This window comes from Muscardinus avellanarius (assembly GCF_963383645.1).
Source record: "Muscardinus avellanarius genome assembly, chromosome: 4".
Classification (NCBI taxonomy): Eukaryota; Metazoa; Chordata; class Mammalia; order Rodentia; family Gliridae; genus Muscardinus; species Muscardinus avellanarius.
This window is the reverse complement of record NC_137789.1, coordinates 66,696,448-66,716,776: the sequence shown is the minus strand read 5'-3', so window position 1 is coordinate 66,716,776 and position 20,329 is coordinate 66,696,448. Positions and strand designations below refer to the sequence as shown.

At 40.8% G+C, this 20,329-nt stretch overlaps 1 protein-coding gene and 1 pseudogene across 2 annotated transcripts in view; one reads left to right on the top strand and one right to left on the bottom strand.

Moving 5' to 3' along the window:
* Positions 1-729: 729 nt before the first annotated feature.
* Positions 730-1,499, top strand: LOC308262152 (mortality factor 4-like protein 1; annotated as a pseudogene). Its single transcript has one exon. The product of its transcript is annotated as a mortality factor 4-like protein 1 (transcript).
* An 11,286-nt stretch (positions 1,500-12,785) lies between these two features.
* TRAM1 (translocation associated membrane protein 1) overlaps positions 12,786-20,329 on the bottom strand; it is a gene marked incomplete at both ends in the record, with an annotated part of 39,232 nt that continues 31,688 nt past the window's right edge. The window contains one exon of the mRNA XM_080695223.1: positions 12,786-12,859. Within this exon, the coding sequence (XP_080551349.1) occupies positions 12,786-12,859 (74 nt within the window). The remainder of the gene's footprint in view (positions 12,860-20,329) is intronic.

Here is a 20,329-nt window from a genome sequence, read left to right as displayed (position 1 = left end):
TGGGCCCCACTCTTAACCTATTCTGGCCACAAACAGAGTCCATCTGGCCAAAGAAATGCCCACCCAGTGGGTATTGAGGCCTCTTGAATTTCCTGCTAAATTATCCCAAGATCATGTCCAGGGAGTAGGTGGCCTCTATAGTAGGTCTTGTGGCAGAGGTGGGCTCTTCTGTAGGTATGGGCCTTAGGACGAAGGTCTGGCCAAGAGGCTGTTTCCAGTGGCGTGGATGGAGCTTGGACAGATGGGCTGGGAAGGAGGAGGGAGGTTCTGGCACAGGGCGGGGTCAGCGTGGGAAGAGAAGAGGGCGGGCTGGGCCCATGCTTGGAGTTGGCTTTCCCTCCCCACCTGCTTCAAGTAGAGAATGCCAAGGTTCCCAAGCATTCTGAGTACAATTCTGGTCGTTTAGGTTGTCATTTAAAAATAGAAGGCAGGGTCCGGGATGTAGAGCCGGCTGCGGCTGATGGAGGAGTTGGGTGGGGTAGAGAGTAGGGGGCAGTAGTTGGGGGAGGCGGCGAATCACTTACAAACAGCGCCCAAACAGGACCCGAAGTCGAAATTCCAGGAGGGTGAGCGAGTGTTGTGCTTTCATGGACCTCCTCTTTATGAAGCAAAGTGTGTAAAGGTTGCCATAAAGGACAAGCAAGTGAAATACTTTATACATTACAGCGGTTGGAATAAAAATTGGGATGAATGGGTTCCGGAGAACAGAGTACTCTAATATGTGGACACCAATCTGCAGAAACAGTGAGAACTCCAAAAAGCCAACCAGGAGCAGTATGCAGAAGGGAAGATGAGAGGGGCTGCTCCAGGAAAGAAGATATCTGGTCTGCAGCAGAAAAATGTTGAAGTGAAAACAAAAAAGAACAAGCAAAAAACACCTGGAAATGGAGATGGTGGTAGTACCAGTGAGACACCTCCGCCTCCTCGGAAGAAAAGGGCACGGGTAGACCGCTACTGTTGAAAATGAAGAAACATTTATGAACAGAGTTGAAGTTAAAGTAAAGATTCCCGAGGAGCTAAAACCTTGGCTTGTTGATGACTGGGATTTAATTACTAGACAGAAACAGCTCTTTTATCTTCCTGCCAAGAAGAATGTGGATTCCATTCTAGAGGATTATGCAAATTATAAGAAGTCACGTGGAAACACAGATAACAAAGAATATGCTGTTAATGAAGTTGTGGCCGGGATAAAAGAATACTTCAATGTCATGTTGGGCACTCAGCTGCTCTACAAATTTGAAAGACCAGAGTATGCTGAAATCCTCGCGGATCACCCTGATGCGCCCATGTCTCCGGTGCATGGAGCACCACGTCTACTGAGATTATTTGTACGAGTTGGAGCAATGTTGGCCTATACACCTCTGGATGAGAAGAGCCTTGCTTTATTACTAAATTATCTTCACGATTTTCTCAAGTACCTGCCGAAGAATTCTGCAACTTTGTTTAGTGCCAGCGACTATGAGGTGGCCCCTCCTGAGTATCACCGGAAAGCCGTGTAAGGGGTGTCCTCACCCGCTTGTGTTGAGATCTCTGTAAACACATTTTGTTCTTAGTCCTTCTCTTGTACAAATGGTGTACTTTGAAGATGTTAGTGTACAACAGTTGATGTTTGTTTTCTGTTTGATTTTAAACAAAATAAAAGGGGTCACTGCTCCTTTTTTTTCTTACTTTTTTCATTTCAGAGTTGCTGCCAGTGTATTCAATGATCAACAACAGAGACATGCGGTAGAGTGTTTTATTGCCTAGTTGACAAAGCTGCTTTTGAAAGCTGGTGGTTCTATTCCTTTGACACTACGCACTTTTATAACATGTGTTAATGCTATAGGACAAAATGCTCTGATTCCTAGTGCCAAAGGTTCAATTCAGTGTATATAACTGAACACACTCATCCATTTGTGCTCCCCCTTTTTTTTAATGGTGCTTAAAGTAAAGAGCCCATCCTCTGCAAGTCCTCCATGTTGTCCTTAGGCATTTTATCTTTGCTCAAATTGTTGAAGAATGGCGGCTTGTTTCATGGATTTTGTATTTGTGTCTTATGCACGTTTTAACATTATAGACGCAATGCATTGTGTAGCTACAGTTTTCTGGAAAAGTCAGTCTTCTAGAATGGTTTTTCAGATCTTCAATAAATTTCTTTAAATTTCAAAAAAAATAAATAAATCAAAATAGAAGGCAAGACAGTGGTCTAGAACATAAATTAACAGCTAATTGGTTTGATTTACAACTTTAAAATATTTAGACACAGTTAGGTTTGGTCCGCATTCCTGTAATCCCAGTACTTGGAAGGCTAAAACAGGAGGGTCACAGGTTTGAGGCCAGTCTCAGCAACATGGTGAGCCCCTTAACAACTCAGTGAGACCTTGTCTCAAAGTAAAAAACAAAAGAAGGCTGGGGTATGACTTGAAGGTAGAACACTCCTTAGTTCTGCCAAACTAAAAAAAAAAAAAAAAAAAAAAAAGGCGTAGACATCTAGTATGTGAGTACCTCCTGCCCGCGCCAAGTCGGAGCAGCCTGCTGCAGATGCTCCTGCGCACAGTGGAGAAGGATCTTCTAGAAAACAGAATTTGGATACGAGGAATCCCAGAGAGCGGCCGAGGCAGTGTTGCAGAACAAAACCAAACAGAGACCGTCACAGACGGAAGATGCTGGGAGGCGGTGGCACAGGCAGGTGTCATTCTGCCCAGGAGCATGCTGGGATGGCAGGAGAGTGGGGTGCCAGTGGGACTGGAAACACCCAGCACAAGGAAGGGTTCTAAATATTTTGTGGTTTTAGGGTTTTTTTTTTTTTTTTTTTTGGTACTGGGGATTGAACCTAGGGGCATTCTATCTCTGAGCCCCCATATTTTAAAATATTTTTTATTTTGAAACAGGCTCTCACTAGCTTGTTGAGAGTCTCCCTATGTTGCTGAGGCTGGCCTTGAACCTGGGATCTTCCTGTCTTAGACTCCCACATACTGGGATGACAGGTGTGTGCCACCACACTGGCTCTTCTATTGTAGTTTTTTTTGTGTGTGTGCAGTACTAGGGATGGAACCCAGGGGCATTCTACCTCTGAGCTACACCCTCGGCCCTAGTTTTTAGTCTTTTTAAATTTTTGAAACAGGTTCTCAGTTGAGTTGCGAAGGGCCTCCTCACTAAGTAGTTGAGACTCTGCCAATTGCCATCCTCTGGTCTCCACCTCCCAAATGCTGGGATTCCAAGTGTGCGCCACCATGCCCAGCTCTCTATGGTCATTCTTATTGGATCCTTGGATTATTTAAAAGCACAAGAGGCCGGGCATGGTGGCACACGCTTGTAATCCCCACGCTTGGGAGGCAGAGAAAGGAGGATCGCGCAGGTTCGAAGCCAGCCTTGACTGCTGAGTGAGGCTCTCAGCAACTTAGTGAGACCCTGTTTCCAAATAAAGTATATATATAAAGAATCGAGGCAAGAGGCTGCTTTTGCATGAGAATGTCTGCAGGTGGAACCAGGCTAACTTCTGACTCAGTGTGAGTATTTCCAGGTCTTTCTGGAAGCTGTTGGGTCTAACTGCCAGTTCTGGGGCAGAGTGCTGTGTAATGCCACATAGTGGCTCAGAAAAATGCCTCTCAAGTGTCTAGGGGAAGAATTATTTTGCCTAAAATCCATTGTCAACATATTAAAAAATCTATTTTCAGAGGGGGGAAAAAGAGAAATGTAAAACACAAGCTCAATTGTTTGTTTCTGCTTTGTACTGGAAATTGAATCCAGGGGCATTCTACCTTCAAGCTATACCCTTAGCCTTTTTTTTTTTTTTTTTTTTTGGTGGTGGTGGTACTGGGGTTCCTGAAAGCCCTTCTACCTCTGGGCCACACTCCCAGACCTATTTTATATTTTTGAAACAGGGTCTCTTACGCCAGCGTGGCTGGCTTCGAACCTGCGCGATCCTCCTGTCTCCGCCTCCCAAGTGTGGGGATTACAAGCATGTGCCACCACGCCCGGCTACCCTTAGCCTTTTTATTCTCATTTTGAAATAGGGTTTCCTCAGTTGCTGATAATCTGCCTTTCTTCTTTTCTGGTACTCTTTAAGTGTCTGAGGCCAGCCTTGAACCTGTGATTTTTCTGACTCAGCCTTTCAAGTACTGGGGTAATAGGTGTGTACCACTGCACCTGGCTTCAGTTCTTTTTATTAGACTCAACAGACATGAAACTCTGAGCTTTCATCCTGGGAGGTTGTGCTAACACATGTCTGCCGGCCTCTGCACCTGTCCATGGCTTACGCGGCCTGCGCCCAGGCATCGAGCACAGGTGCGCCCTCCCCCACCCTGCCCTGAGTCCTTCTGTCTGGTGAGCACCCTGCCTTCCTCTTACAGCACTTATAATTTATGAAGTGGAGGCTTGGGAAGCAGGTGGCTCCATCAGACACATCTGTGCTCGAAGCCTGGCTTTGCCCCAGCCACTTCACCCCACTGAGGGCCATTTCCTGAACACCAGAGCTGAGAAGAGTCTGTCTCTCTCCACCGGGTTCTTGTGGATATATCAACGAGGGGCTCTAGCATGTAAAATACTAACTGAAGCTTGGTAAGCCCTCCATAAATGCTAGAAATTTTACCAAATTTTATCTGATCAAAGAATTCATCAATGTCTTGTATTGTGTGGTTGTAGCAGAATCCCACAGACTGAATGACTTACAAGGAACAGACATCATCTTTTGGGAGGCTGGGAAGTTCAAGGTCCAAGGGTTGGCATCTGGTAAGTGGTTTCTTGCTGTGTAATCCCATGGCAGAAGGGTAAAGGGGGTAGAGTTAGGGAGGAAGAGGATGGGGTCAGGAGAGGGACATGTCAAACTCATCTTTGCTGTGGCATTAACACCAATCCATTCATGAGGACAGAGCCATCACCTCTTGAAGGTTTCACCTCTTAATACAGTGACAATTAAATTTCAGCCTAAGGAGAATTAAACACTCAGAAAAAGTAGAAAGGGTCGGGAGTGTAGCTTGGAGGTAGAATGCCTTGGAGTTCAATCCCAAGTCCCAGAAAAAAACCAAATCATTCAAGCCATAGCAACCCCTCTGTGGAGATTCCTCTCCGGGACTTGGGAGAGAGAGACCTGAAATGAAGGCATGGACAATTGTCTCTTGGACAACTGACAATTTTATTTTTTAGGTCTAAGTTTTTATACCTTTTTTCAGCTATGCTAAAATCATGACTTCATGAGAAAGAAAGCATCAAAGTACAATACAGAATGACTGATATAGAACATATGTCATGTGCTTACAAAATACAGTTATTAAAGGGAAATTACAAGACCAAGGGGGAACAAAGAGGCCTGGTTAAAGATTATTAAAAGTGTGATTGCAGCCAGTTCCCGCTCGCACTGGTGGGCTGGGGGCATGAAATTCTGGAAAGACCAGAAGTCACCCAGAGTCTTGGAAAGCTTGACCTTTCATCAAACTGCTTTAACTCTTTTGGAACCTTTGTTTCCTCAGGCTTCTTCCATGTCCTCCACCACCCCCCTCCTCCGCCCTCCCTCCCTCCTTCCCTTCTTTTTGGTACTAGGGATTGAACCCAGGGCACTCTACCTCCAAGCTATACTCACATCCCTCTAATTGTTTTGAGCTGGGCATGGTGGCACACACGCTTGTAATCCCAGCATTCAGGAGGCTGAGACCTGGAGGATTGCGGTTCGTGGACAGCCTCAGCTATTTAGTGAGGCCCTCTGCAACTCAGTGAGACCCTGTTTCAAAATAAAGAATAAAAAATAGGGAGGGGGATGTTGCTTGGAGGTCGAATGCCCCTGGGTTTCATCCCCAGACCCGCAAAAAAAAAAAAAAAAAAAAAAAAAAAAATTTTTTTTTTGTTTTGAGACATGGTCTTTGCTAGGTTCCTGAGAGTCTTGCTAAATGGCTGAGTCCATTCTCGGACCCGCGATTCTCCTGTCTCAGCCTCCAAGTACTGTGATTACAGGCATATGCCACCATGCCCAGCTGCTTTTAAAAAACAAACATGCCATGATTCAAACAGATGTTCTTGTTTCAGAGATGCTAAAGTATAAGGGGAGCATATTTTAGAATCAGTAAAATACAGTATTACTAACATGGTGGTTAAAGCATGTACCTCCTTCCTCCCCAATTTCATGTGTTGGAATCCCTCCAGGTGGTGGTGTTGAGGTGGCTGGCTGCTTTATTTATTTATTTTGCAGTACTGGGGATTAAGCCCACGACATTCTACCTTTGAGCTACACCCCAGCTCTATTTTTTATTCTTTATTTTGAAACAGTCTCAAATTAAGTTGTGGAGGGCCTCACTAAGTAGCTGAGGCTGGCCGCAAACTTGCGATCCTCCTGACTCAGCCTCCTAAGTATTGGGACCACAACTCTGGGCTACCATGCCTGGCTGTCAAGTGCTTTTTTTTTTGGTGGTACTGGGGTTGGAAACCAGAGGCTTTCTACCTCTGGGCTATACTTCCAGACCTATTTTTTTATATTTTATTTGGAAACAGGGTCTTACTAAGTTGCTGAGAGCCTCACTAAGTAGCTGAGGCTGGTTTCGAACCTGTGCGATCCTCCTGTCTCAGCCTCCCAAGTGCAGGGATTACAAGCGTGCGCCACCACGCCCACCTTGTCAGGTGCTTTTAAAGCCAAACTTTTGGGTCAGTGGGTGCAGTTCCGGACCTACTTTCACCTTGGCTCTCCACCCTGGCGGTTCTATCGTGGTATCCATGTCTTCTCTTTGGAACGCTGAATCTCAGTGTGAATACAAGAGCATCATTTTAGATGAAAGTGCAGAGTCTGCATAAGAAACAGCTGAAGTAATCAATTAAAAAAAAATCACAGGCCCAAAGTAGAGAATATGTGACATTAGAAAAAAACAAGGTGGATGGAGAGCGGGAGTGGAGGATGGGGTGGTGACTGCAGCTCCCCTCATGGACACTCTCTCCGCAGCAGTATATAATGGGCGGTGATTGGCATCACCCGCTAAACAAGAGATGCCGGACTGTAATTAGAGTGCTGGTGTTCATCAAAGCACAGCAAAACAAGAACAGTGATTACTTAGACCTGAAGCTACAGCCGCAAGAAGGCTTTGCTTTTTAAACTCTATTGTTTTAATGTTCAGTCAAACAAAACAAAATAAAAAACCCCACCAAATCCATGAGCCATGCAAAATTAGGATGCTATATAATAGGAGAATGCAGTAGTCTGCATTCATGAATAATGGCCAGTACTTAGAGATGGGGTCTCTGAATGTCAGTGAAATCACTGCAGGATGTTTCCTACTGCAGGACACTTTCTCCTCTTAAGTGATAAGCTCCCCATCTTTGTCTCATTCCTTTGTACCAGTGTTTCTGCATGGAGACAGAGTTGACCCGCCATGCCGTATCAACAAAGACTTTACATCTGGGCTTTCTAGTCACAGACAACGGTTGTTGATTGCAGTTAAGGGAATTTTCTTTGAAGATGAAGTTGAACCCAGTCTCTGTATTCTTTTGAATTTTCTGACACTTCCTAAAAGTATTATGATATAGTCAAACCACTAATTGTTCTAGTATATTCCTGGTGTTCTTCTAGACCTTAATCCTAAAAGTGAATTCACTATTTAGAGGCCACACTTGATTTTGCATTTTTCTATTCTTAGTATAGACAGTGTAAACATTTTGCCTTCTGACCCAAGTTACAAACCTCTCTTCTTCTGTCATGAGTCAAGCCAGCAAGAAAGAGAAAGGACACTTTACTTGTTCATGAGCTCACTAGTGACCTAAATTAGTTTGATTAAATTGCATTTTTTGAAAAAGTAAGCTCTATATTTAGTTTCTCATATTTGGTGGTGGGGGTTAAGGTTAGTGTAGGAAGCATACAACCAAGCGAGGATCGTAGTTTTAAGATTTTATTCTGACCAGGCGTAGTGGCGCACGCTTGTAATCCCAGCATTTGGGAGGCTGAGACTGGAGGATTGCGGTTCGCGGACAGCCTCAGCTACTTAGTGAGGTTCTCTGCAATTTAGTGAGACCCTGTCTCAAAATAAAGAATAATAAAAAAAAAAATAGGGCTGGGGGTATAGCTCAGAGGTAGAATCCCCCTAGATTTCATCCCTAGTGCTGCAAAACAAAAAAGGTTTAATTCTGTTTCTCCCATGACCCACAGGCTTGTATCTCACACATGCTGTTGTATCCGAGCCTTCCAGCCCACGTGCAGAAATGTAATTTCTGGGACATTTTATGGGATCAGTTCAAATTTCTTGATAAACATTATCATGTAATGTCCTTACTTTCCTAGTTTGACTCTTCCCACTATAAGATATAGCAACTTTATACAGCTAAAAATTGAGAAGTTATATACACTAAATGGACATGTGGCTTCATTAGTCACATGCCTGATGCAGAAGTATAATTCCTTAGAGACTATGTAGGGGATTTACTTTTGTGATTATCATGTCATATAAGTGTAAAAGAGTCAGACCAGGTTCAGATGCTTGATTTATGATTTATAAATTTATCACTTATGCTTGATTTGATGCTGCGGAAGCAAGCCTGTGGTCTTCCAGTGAGTTAGTGTAATGTTGCTGGCTGTAATGCTGGCTCAAGCTGTTCATGCAACTTTACCAGCCTACCCGCTTGAGGGTGGCAAACACAGAATACTGGACTTGCATCGTAAAGCATGAATGCTCAACCAAGTAGTGAAACTTCAACCCAAACAGGGAAAGTAGTAACAACTGACGATTTCTGTTGTCCATCACAACCCCATAACAACTAGCATTTAATAAACCCCAGACACGCAGCTATGCAGTTTATGTACATTGTCTCAGCAGTCTGTTAATTTGTCAGGTACATGCTATTACAGATGCCCAATTGACAATATGGTCACATCTCAAGAACCCATTTAAAGTTGCAAATATGTAAAAAATATATCATACATACATACATACATACATGGTGCATGCTTGTAATCCCAGCACTTGGGAGGTTGAGACAGGAGGATCGCACAGGTTTGAAGCCAGCCTCAGCTGCTTAGTGAGGCTCTCAGCAACTTAGTGAGACCCTGTTTTCAAATAAAGTATAAAAGAGTATAAAAAATAAAGTATAAAAAAGGTCTGGGAGTATAGCCCAGAAGTAGAAAAAGCTCCTGGGTTCCACCCTCAGTACCACACACACACACACACACACACACACACACACACACACACACAACCCCCAAAAAACAAAACAACAAAAATATTAGCTTAGCCCCCCCCCTCTTTTATATAATATTAGGGATTGAACCCAGGGGCATTCTACTTCTGAGCTACACCTTCAGCCTTTTTTATAATTTTGAAACAGTCTTGCTAAGCTGCTGAAAGAATTCCTAAATTGCCAAAGCTGGTCTCAAACCTGTGGTCCTCCTGTCTCAGTCTCCCAAGTACTGGATTACAAAGCTGCGCCACCATGCCAGCTGCCTGGCCTTCCCCTAAATGTACTCAGAACACTTAAGTCTACGGTTGGTAAAAATCATTGAATACAAGGCCTATTTGATAATAAAGGGTTGAATGTCTCATGTAATTTATTGACTACTGTGCTGAGTGATTACAGAATGGTTGTATGGGTCCAAAGTCACCTTCCTATGTATGGCCTTTGGGCCATAGTAAAGTTGAAAAACCTTTAAGTCAGAGACCATCTCCAGTCATAGGAAACAGGAGCCTAAATATTTGCACAGAGCTAACTATGAAGTCAATATTTGAATTCACATTAGCTAATCTTAACACCATGTAACTATTAAATGATAGATGAAATCAGTTTGGGTCTTCAAAATTTTTTTCTTCAACTTAGGGTCAAGTCACTATTATTCACAAATGAGATTATGTCATGGACCCCAATTTTAGAAAAATATGGTGAATTAATGCATTTTAGAATGTCCACCTGGATCATGTTATGTCCTAAAACAAAGGTAAGCAAACATTTTAGAGGGAAAGAGCAAACTACAGAATGTAACGCAAAGCTACTCAGTTACGAGCAGACAGCAGTGATTACTAGTTTGGTCTTAGGTGTTTCCCATCCAGGATTCAAAGTTCAGCCTGAGCCGGCCATGGTGGCGCATGCTTGTAATCCCCGCGCTTGGGAGGCTGAGACAGGAGGATCTCAGAGGCTCGAAGCCAGCCTCAGCTACTTAGTGAGGCTCTCGGCACCTTAGTGAGACCCTGTTTCCAAATAAAGTATAAAATAGGTCTGAGAGTACAGCCCGGAGGTAGAAAGCCCCTGGGTTCCACTCCAGCCTGAGTCCAAGTGGTAGTGATGCCCTCTACAGGAGCTGGAGCCAGGAAGGAAATACTTTCCCTGTGGATTTGGGAAGCATGGGTCCAAGCAGGGCTTATCACTTACAGTTATATTTGAGTCTCTGAAAGTTCTAACTATAGGCTGGACACTGCAGCTCATGCCTGTAAGTCCAGTACTTGAGAGGCTGAGACAGGAGTATCACAGGTTTGAGGCCCACCTCAGCGACTTTTATGAGACCTGGTTTCAAGAAAAAAATAAAAATAAGAAGGGCTAGGGGGTATAGCTCAGAGGTAGACTTGCCCTGGGTTCAATCCCCAGTACTTAAAAAACAACAACAACAATAAAACTAACCACATGCCAAAAGCTTTCCCCAAACTTATAGTCTCTCCATGCTGTGGAAAACAGGTACCGGAAGGAATTCAACAAAAAGATTCCATAAAGCCAGGTGTGGTGGTGCACGCTTGTAATCCCAGCATATGGGAGGCTGAGACAGGAGGATTGCAGTTCACAGACAACCTCAGCTACTTAGTGAGGCCCTGTTTCAAAATAAGGAATAAAAATAGGGCTAGGGGTGTAGCTCGGAGGTAGAATGCCCCTGGGTCCCATCCCCAGTAACACACACACACACACACACACACTCCATAAAAAGTGAGAAACACTGCTTATTATTCCCACTGCCAACATTCTTTGGATACTAGAAAGCCTATTCGCATATTAAGTATCGAAGAGCTTTGCAGTAAAGAAACATCTGAACACAATGGTTCCTAAAATATTATAAACCACCCTCCCAGTAGCCCTCATAAATATTCTATGGATGCCGGGCGTGGTGGCGCACGCTTGTAATCCCCGCGCTTGGGAGGCAGAGACAGGAGGATCGCGCAGGTTCGAAGCTAGCCGCGCGCGCTGGCTTAGGAGACCCTGTTTCCAAATAAAAATGTAAAAATAGGTCTGGGAGTGTAGCCCGGAGATAGAAGGGCTTCCAGGAACCCCAGTACCACCAAAAAAAAAAAAAAAAAAAATTCTATGGACTATTCTTTTTTAGTAATATATTTAAATGAGATTATATGCTAGACGAGTATAAATATTAGCAATGAAAGAATCATCTAGGAAACAGCTTGTGAAAGTAAAAATTTTATTTTTATTGATTTCTGAATGTATAGTTCAATATAATGCCAGTTTTTAATGGCAAAAATTTGGTTCCGCTGAAACTCCATAATGCTACAGAGAGCTACTACTTTTTCCAGGAAGTAGGTAAACAGCTGGAAAGAGAAAGCACAACTTTCTAGCAGCATGGCAACTTAAACCACAGACCTGGCGGCCTGCAACTTTTACACCAAAATGGCACAAACATTGAGCTGGTGACAATGAGTGAGGAGTGGGAACAAGACGAAGACACCCAAAGGAGCGCTGCGTGTCCTGTAAGACGGCAAACAACCCAAACATATCTACAAGGATTTAAAGGACAATCATAGAAAAGGGAACCAAATATTTTACTCAAATGCTTTTTAGAGCCATTCTGTAGAGATACAAATATATATATATATATTTATCCAAAAATATGTTTTATACAGATAAGTGTTTCTCAATTAAAGATGGGACCAAAGCTATAGTTATAACATAAAGCACTGTCTTTTGTAAAACTATGTATCCACCTGAATTTTCAATTTCTTTAAAGTTAGTGCATTTAGTTCTCCAAATATAATTACCTGACATCTTTTTATAGATATAAATCAAGTGGCATTATTTTCAAAAGGGTTTGTAGGTTAAACAGTGTTTTTCTAAGATGCTGTGCATATCAAACTTATGACGAGCCCTGTTAAGAATCATTATTAATAAACATATCAAAAAGGGCTAAGTTGGATTTTCCTCTTCATAGTAAATATTTCCTGATTACCAGTTTATTATAAGTGTTGAAAATGCACAAGAAAGATTTTATTTCACAAGTACTTTTATGTTAATAAGATATTTTGATCCAATATATGGCAATGAATCTCCACATGTTGTAACCGTTAGTATTATTTTTTAAATGGGGATGTAACACTAACAGCTGCTTCCTATAAAATAAAGCACACAATTATTTTGGTGATTTTACAAATTGTTTTTTCCAGGTGCAAAGGCTACAAAAATTACTAAAAATTAGAGAACACTGAGAACATATTAAAGTTTGACATCTTTATAGTATTTCCATTTTACCCTGAAAGTTAACTTAAAAAATATGACCTTGTTGGAAGAGGTCATCTTGCTGATTTTATAAAAAAATAGGTGAGTGCAAGAAATAGTATCACTGATATGCAGGATTTTTTGCAAATAGTTTTCTCCCCAAATAATTAGAAAAATGTCAAAGATTAAAAAAAAATGTAGTGGTCCCTAAACTATTTTGAAGGCAGGTAGCTTAGTCTAAGCTAAAATATTTTTTCACTTATAATCATCCTCCCCTCAAATGCCCTTTTAAAAAATGCATGAAACAGTACAATAGCAAGGATCAAAGCACAAACTGTATTTTCAAGAACAGAAAAACTCTATAGTGCTCAAAGATAGTAAAAAGCAGATTTCTTTGGGGATATCGATCAATTAGTTTATATTCATTATGAAGATTTATCTTTTCTATTACGGGGGGAGTCTGCTCCATTTGATGTTACTGTTCCATTTACACCGTTTTCTGAAAAGAGAAAAATATTAGCGTTACTCTCTTTTATAAGTAAATGCAAGTAATATTCTTTATTCATAAAGCTACCTTAAAATGTAAAGTCCAATATACATGCAGGTGAAACTTATTTACTAGTGCTTAATCTTTACTAGAATTTAACCAGCCATAAAACCTGTAGAATGTGAACACAATGGACTGGAAGCAACAAATGAAAAGGAAGTCACTATGGGAAGCAGAAAAAAACCACTAAGACAGGACACTATAAAAGCCATGAGAATTTAAAAATATGCAAGAGTAGTAGTTTTGGCTGAAATAAACTTTTCACATTTCATAGCAACGTTCTTGGAAATATGTCTTTACAACAACATATAAAAAGTTGCTGGTTAGGATAAGTATATTTGAGAGTGTATCACATATTTCATGAAGCTATGAGAGAGCAACTGATAACTGATTTACCCATCCCTCCAGAAATACCCATAAAAGCTGATTATAAAGATGGGTGTTTCAAGGCCCTGGAAAACATGGCAGATAGGACTTGATATGCCAAGGCTCTGAGGAGAAAGGATGTCAACCGAGGTGACTGCAGTAACTGTTATTCCTCCTAGACTACCCAAAGACAAGGAATCTGAATTGCAGATTCAGGCGCTGAGGCAAAGAAAACAGTAAAGAAATAGCTTGAAACCGACTTTTGGGACACTAAGCAGCCAATACTCAGCAGAAATCATGATGAAAAAGAACTTTAAGAAGAATCAATATTTTATAAGCATTTCTCCTAGGCATTTGAAGAAGACACCAAAATCACACAGAAAGCAACTCTTAAAAGAGACTACAAAGCTAGACAGAGAATAGGAAATCTCACACTGATAGGAAGACAAAAACCTGATTTCAGAGCCTTTCAGGGAAGAAATCTCTTACAGAAGCCTAGTATGTTGATACCCTGGGAATGAGGGCAAACTAAGAGGGATTGATCCACCAATATACAATGCAGAGCATCCACACATTTTTTACATAAAAGATAAGTTAAGGGCCAAGTATGGTGTACTTGGGAGGCTGAGACAGGAGGATTGTAGGTTCATGGCCAGATTGTAGGTTCATGGCCAGCCTCAGCTACTTAATGACTCAGCAACTTACTAAGACCCTAAAATAAAGAAATAAAATAAAATTCGGCTGGGTGTGTGTGTGTGTGTGGCTCAGAGGTAGAATGCTCCTGGGTTCAATCCCCAGTACTGCATATATACATACACAAACACACAAAAGATAAAAAACATTACCAGAGCTATTAAAAGACCAAGTAACTGAAAACCAAAGGCAAAAAGTCAGAAATAGACCCCCAGATGTTTCAGATCAGGAGATATCATAAAGGAACATTTTAAAGTACAATGATTAATATTCAAAACAATAAATGAAAAGCCAGGTGTTGCGGCACATGCTTATAATCCCGGTACTTGGGAGGCTAAGACCAGAAGACCGCAGGGAGAAGTGGCCTCTAAAACTTAGTGAGGCTCTCAGCAGCTTATCAAGACCCTGTTTCCAAATAAAAAATAAAATCAGGCTAGGGATGCAGCTTGGAGGTAGAATGTTTCTGGGTTCAATCCACCCACTACCAAAAAGAAAAAAGAAAATAAATGAAAAGATGGGAATTACCAGAGGACTGAAATCTTTAGCCTAAGAAACGGAAAACATAAGATGGATGCAGTGGTGTATGCTTATAATCTCAGTACTTAGCTGAGACAAGACCATAGGTTCATGGGCAGCCTCAGTAATTTAGTGAGAACCTGTTTATTTTTTATTTTTATTTTTTGGTGGTACTGGGGTTCCTAGAAGCCCTTCTTCCTCCGGGCTACACTCCCAGACCTATTTTATATTTTTGAAACAGGGTCTCTTAACGCCAGCACGGCTGGCTTTGAACCTGCGCGATCCTCCTGTCTCCGCCTCCCAAGCGCGGGGATTACAAGCGTGCGCCACCACGCCCGGCGAGAACCTGTTTATTTTTTGTGGTACTGGGCATAGAACCCCGGGGCTTTTTTTTTTTTTTTTTTTTTTTTAACCACCGGGCTATACCCCCAGCCCTAATTTATTATTATTATTATTTTTTTTTTACTGGGCTATACCCCCAGCCTTAATTTATTTTTTTTAAATTTGGAAACAGGGTCTCACTAAGTTGCCAAGTACCTAAGTTGCTGAAGCCAGCCACAAAACTGCAATCCTCTTGTCTCAGCCTCCCAGTACTGAAATTACAGGTGTGCATCACCTTGCCTGGCTCAAGACCCTGCTTTAAAACAAAAAATAAAACAGGGCTAAAAATGTAGCTCAGAGGTAAAAATGCTCCTGGGTTCGTTCACGTGTACGCACACACATGAAAGGATAGAAATGGAAAACAGTCACCTGAAGCATACATTTAATAAAGAACTCTTGAGCCGGGCGTGGTGGCGCACGCTTGTAATCCCAGCATTTGGGAGGCTGAGACAGGAGGATCGCAGTTCACGGACAGCCTCAGCTACTTAGTGAGGCCCTCTGCAACTCAGTGAGACCCTGTTTCAAAATAAAGAATAAAAAATAGGGCAGGGGCTGTAGCTCGGAGTAGAATGCCTCTGGGTTCCATCCTCGGACCTGCAAAAAAAAAAAAAAAAAAAAAAAAAAAAAAAAAAAAAAAAAATCTCATAGATTAACCACAATAGAAGAGATAAATAAGTTGGAGAAAAAGGATTGGAAGCTGGGTAGCATAAAAAAGTGCACAAAATGTAAAAAAAATATATAAGGGATATGGTAAAAGAGTATAACTGGGAAGACGAGAAAGGGGCTGAATCAACATTTAAAGAAATAATGGCCAAAAAGTTTTCCAATCATGGAAAGAGAAATCAAGCCAAGATTCAGAAAGCTCTATTCAATGCACAGTAGGACAAGTATAAAAACAAAATAACCACACCCGGGCACATCTTAGTATAATTATATACTATTTGTCATTAGTATCTTATTAAACTGCTAAAAAGCAAAGACAATGATAGGACTGGATAAAAAAATAAAATCTAATAACCTGCTGCTTACCTAATAACATGTACTCAAAACATGTGAAGCAAAAATAAACTACAAAGGGAAATGGTCAACTTTATAATCACAGTGAGATCTTAACAAAAATTTGCTGTGACAGAACAAGCAGAATTCTTCCCACCAAATCGGTAAAGATAAAAAAAAAAAAAAAAACCAAACTGGATACATTTAAAAATTTGTGACCTGACACCCAACACATGCAGAATGCATATCTTTTTGAAGTCCAAAAGAAACATTTACCAAAACTAGATACAGGCTGAACTATAATGAAAATCTCAACAAATTTTAAAGAACTGAAATCATCTGAAGGATGTTCTTTAATAAAATAATTAACTTAGAAATCAACAGCAAAGAGAGAAGTAGAAAATAATCAAATATTTATAAGTTAAACAATGCACTCACAAATAATTCACAGTTCAAAGAAGAAATGACAATGGAATTAAACTTTGTACTGAATGATAATGCAGATATACAATTTGTGAAATATGGTCAAAGCAGTGTTGAAAGTCTGCCTTTATTTGAATGTTATTCACAAAGAAGATGACAATCAATGATCATTTCAACCCAGAAAGGTAAACCACAAACAATAAAACAGTATACTAAATCCAAATTAATAAATACATAACAGAAATCAACGATGTAGAAAAATACAACTAAGAAAATCAACAACAAAAGACTTTTTGTGTATGTATGGTGCTGGAGATGGAACCCAGGGCCTCACAAGTGCTAGGCAGCTGCCCTACCATCGGGCTATACCCCTGCCCTCAAGTGTTGGTTTTGATTGGTGGGAGAAAAAAATATATAAAAATTAACTAACATTGAAAATGAAAATGGAAATCAATGCTAAAATATAGGTATTCATAAGATAACAAGAGGCTACTATGAATAATTTTATGCCAGAAGGTTTATGGGTTTATATGAAATAGATAAATTCTATGAAAAATACAATTTGCCAAAAGAGACAAGAAGTAAAAAATGTGAAAAATCCTATTACCTTTTATTTATGTGTGGTACTAGGGATTGAACCCAGGGGCATTTTACCTCTGAGCTACATCCTTGCCCTATTTTATTTTTTGCGGTGCTGGGGATGGAACCCAGGGACATTTGACCTCCAAGCCACACCGCTAGCCCTATATATTCTTTATTTTTGAAATAGGGTCTTACTGAGTTGCAAAGGGCCTAAGTAGCGAACCACGATCCCCATCTCAGCCTCCCAAATGCTGAGATTACAAATGTGTGCCACCTCACCTGACTCCTATTTAATTTTTTATTTAGAAACAGGGTCTAAGTTGTGGAGGACCTCACTCAATTGCCAACGCTGGCCATGAACCTGCAATCCTCCTGTCTTAGCCTCCAAAGTGTGTGCCACTATTTTCTTTTGAGGAGTGCACTCTGTAGTTAACGCTGCCCAAAGCTGGGCAGAGTTATTTATTTACTTATTTATTTTTGTGGTACTGGGGTTGAAACGTAGGGGGATTCTTCTTCCAAGCTACACCCCAGCCCTATTTTTTCTTTATTTGTGAAACAGGGTCTCACTAAGTTGTGGAGTGCCTCAGTAAGTAGCTGAGGCTGGCAACAAACCTGCGGTCCTCTTGCCTCAACCTCCCAAGTGTTGGGATTACAAGTATGCGCCGCCACACTCGACTTCTTCCAAACATTTAAATAGGAAGTAATATTGATACTGCACAAAGGACAATCTGCCTAATGTTTTTTATAAGGCCAGAATAATTTTGATAGCAAAGCCTGACAAGGATATTACAAAAAAACCTCATAAAAACAAATGAGGGTCATGGTAGGGAAATCACAGGGCAATCTTTCATATGAGTACAGATAACAAAATATTTAAAAGCCTGAGTGATATTATTATCATTACCAACTTAGGTGTATGTTAGTAATGCAAGATTAGTTTTACATTTTAAAATCAATCTAATTTACATTAAGATAATAAGAAAAAAGATAAGAAACTTTGTATGCTATCTAAATAGTTGCAGAAAAAGCATTTCAATATCAACAGAAAAAAAGGACAAAAACTGTAAGACTGAGAAGATACAGGAAAAAAGAATCAATTGATAAAATATCCTTTAATGATAAAAACACAAACAGGGCTGGGAGAGCAGCTCAATGACAGAGCACCTGCCTGGCACACATGAGGCCCTGGCTCGCTCCCCAGCACTATAAAACACATAAAAAACCCAACCTGCCCCCAACAAAACCCAAACAACCTGCCCCTTCAAACAATGAGTAGATGGGAACGTCCCTCATCCTGATTAACAACACAGCTAACATGATACGTAGAGGAGTTTAAGAAGAGACGCCTACTCCCTAAGATCAGGAGCACGACAAGGGGCTGCGCTTGCTCTTTCTGCTCAGTATTGTCTAGGAGGCTTTAATCAGGGAAATCTGCAAGAAAATGCAAGTATCCAGATCGGGTAGGAGAAAGTAAAATCTTTTTATTTACTGATGATCCCTGTATAATGAAAATCCACAGGAATCCACACATACCAAAATACTATTAGGATAAGTAACTTCATCAAGTTTGCAGGATATCAGATCAATATATAAACATTAAGAGTATTTCTATATACTGGCAATGAACGATCTGAAAATGAAATTAAGATGATTCTAAGCCAGGAGTGGTGGCACATGTGTATAATCCCAGCACTTAGGAGACTGAGATAGGAGGACTGCAGGCTTACTGCCAGCCTCCGAGACTTAGAGGCCCTCTGCAACTTAGTGAGACTGTGTTTCAAAATAAAGAATAAAAAAAATAGGGCTGGGGTGTAGGTTGGAGGTAGAATACTCCTCGGCTCAATCCCCAGTTCCACCAAAAAAGGGAATAAATTAAGGAAAGTATAAAATGCATATATTAATAACTATAAATTTAATTGAAAGAAAATAAAGATTAAAATAAATAGAAGACATCCATGTTTATATTCCCCAAGGTAATCTACATATTAAAGGTAATCTACATCAAAACTGCAGAAATTGAAAATCTGATCCTAAAACTCATATGCAAGACACCCAGAATAATCAAAACATAAAAAAATAACAAAACTGGAGTACTCAGGCTTTTTGATTTCAAAACTTAGGAAGCTGCCATAATCAAGACAGCATGGTACTGGTATAAGAACAAACATGAAATGAAAAAACAGAATCAAGGTCCAGAACTAAACTCTTACTGCATGATTTCTGACATGTTAGTCTTTCCAACAGCTGGGTATTAACCTGTAAAACTAGGTATGTAAAATGGTGCAGCCACTTTGGAAACAGGTTGGCAGTTTCTACCAAATGTTAAAACATGCAGTTATGGTATGACCCAGCATACCTCAGTCACACCCAAGAAACTAAAAACAAGTGTGCAAATAGAAACCTGTACATTAATGTTCGTATTATTTACGATAGCGGAAGAATGTTAAAAACCTGAATGTCCATTAACTCATGAATGGATAAACAAAATATGGTTTAATTACACAATGGAGTATTTGGCCATACAAAGGAATGAAGTATGGATATGTGCTACAACATAGATCAACCTCAAAGATGTGCTAAGGAAGTCAGTCACAAAAACCACATATTGTATGGTTCCATCTATTTCTATGAAATTTCAGAAAAGACCAATCCATAGAGATAAAGACACATTAGTGGCTACCAGGGAATGGAAAAAGGAATGAAAGGTAACTGCTGATGGGCATACGGTTTCCTTTTTTTAGGGTGGTAAGGGTTCAAGAACTAAACAGTGGTTCAAAGAACTTGGTGAATATACTTAAAAATAGTTGTTCAATCACTCACACACACACACACACACACACACACACACACACACACACACGAACGACTTTTTTTTTGCAGTACTGGGGACTGAATACAGGGGAATTCTACCTTCAAGCTACAACCCCAGCCCTATTTTTTAATCATTATTATTATTTTTTTTTTTGGTGGTACTGGGATTCCTGGAAGCCCTTCTACCTCCGGGATATATTCCCAGACCTATTTTTATATTTTTATTTGGAAACAGGGTCTCTTAAGCCAGCGCAGCTGGCTTCGAACCTGCGTGATCCTCCTGTCTTCACCTCCCAAGCGCGAGGATTACAAGCGTGCGCCACCACACCCGACTTATTCATTATTTTGAAACAGGGTCTCACAAAGTTGTGGAGGGCCTCACTAAGTAGCTCAGGTTGGCCACGAACCTGCGATCCTCCTATCTCAGCCTTCCAAGTACTGGGCTTACAACAATGGGCCACCATGCTCAGCTTAAAAGGTGACTTTTAATGTTGGAATTATACCAATAAGCTAATATTAGAATATATTACTGGGTCTGGCATGGTAGAGCACGCTTGTAATCCAAGTACTTGGGAGGCTGAGACAGGAGTCACATAAGTTCGAAGCCAGCCTCACCTATTTAGAGAGGCTCTCAGCAACTTAGTGAGACCCTGT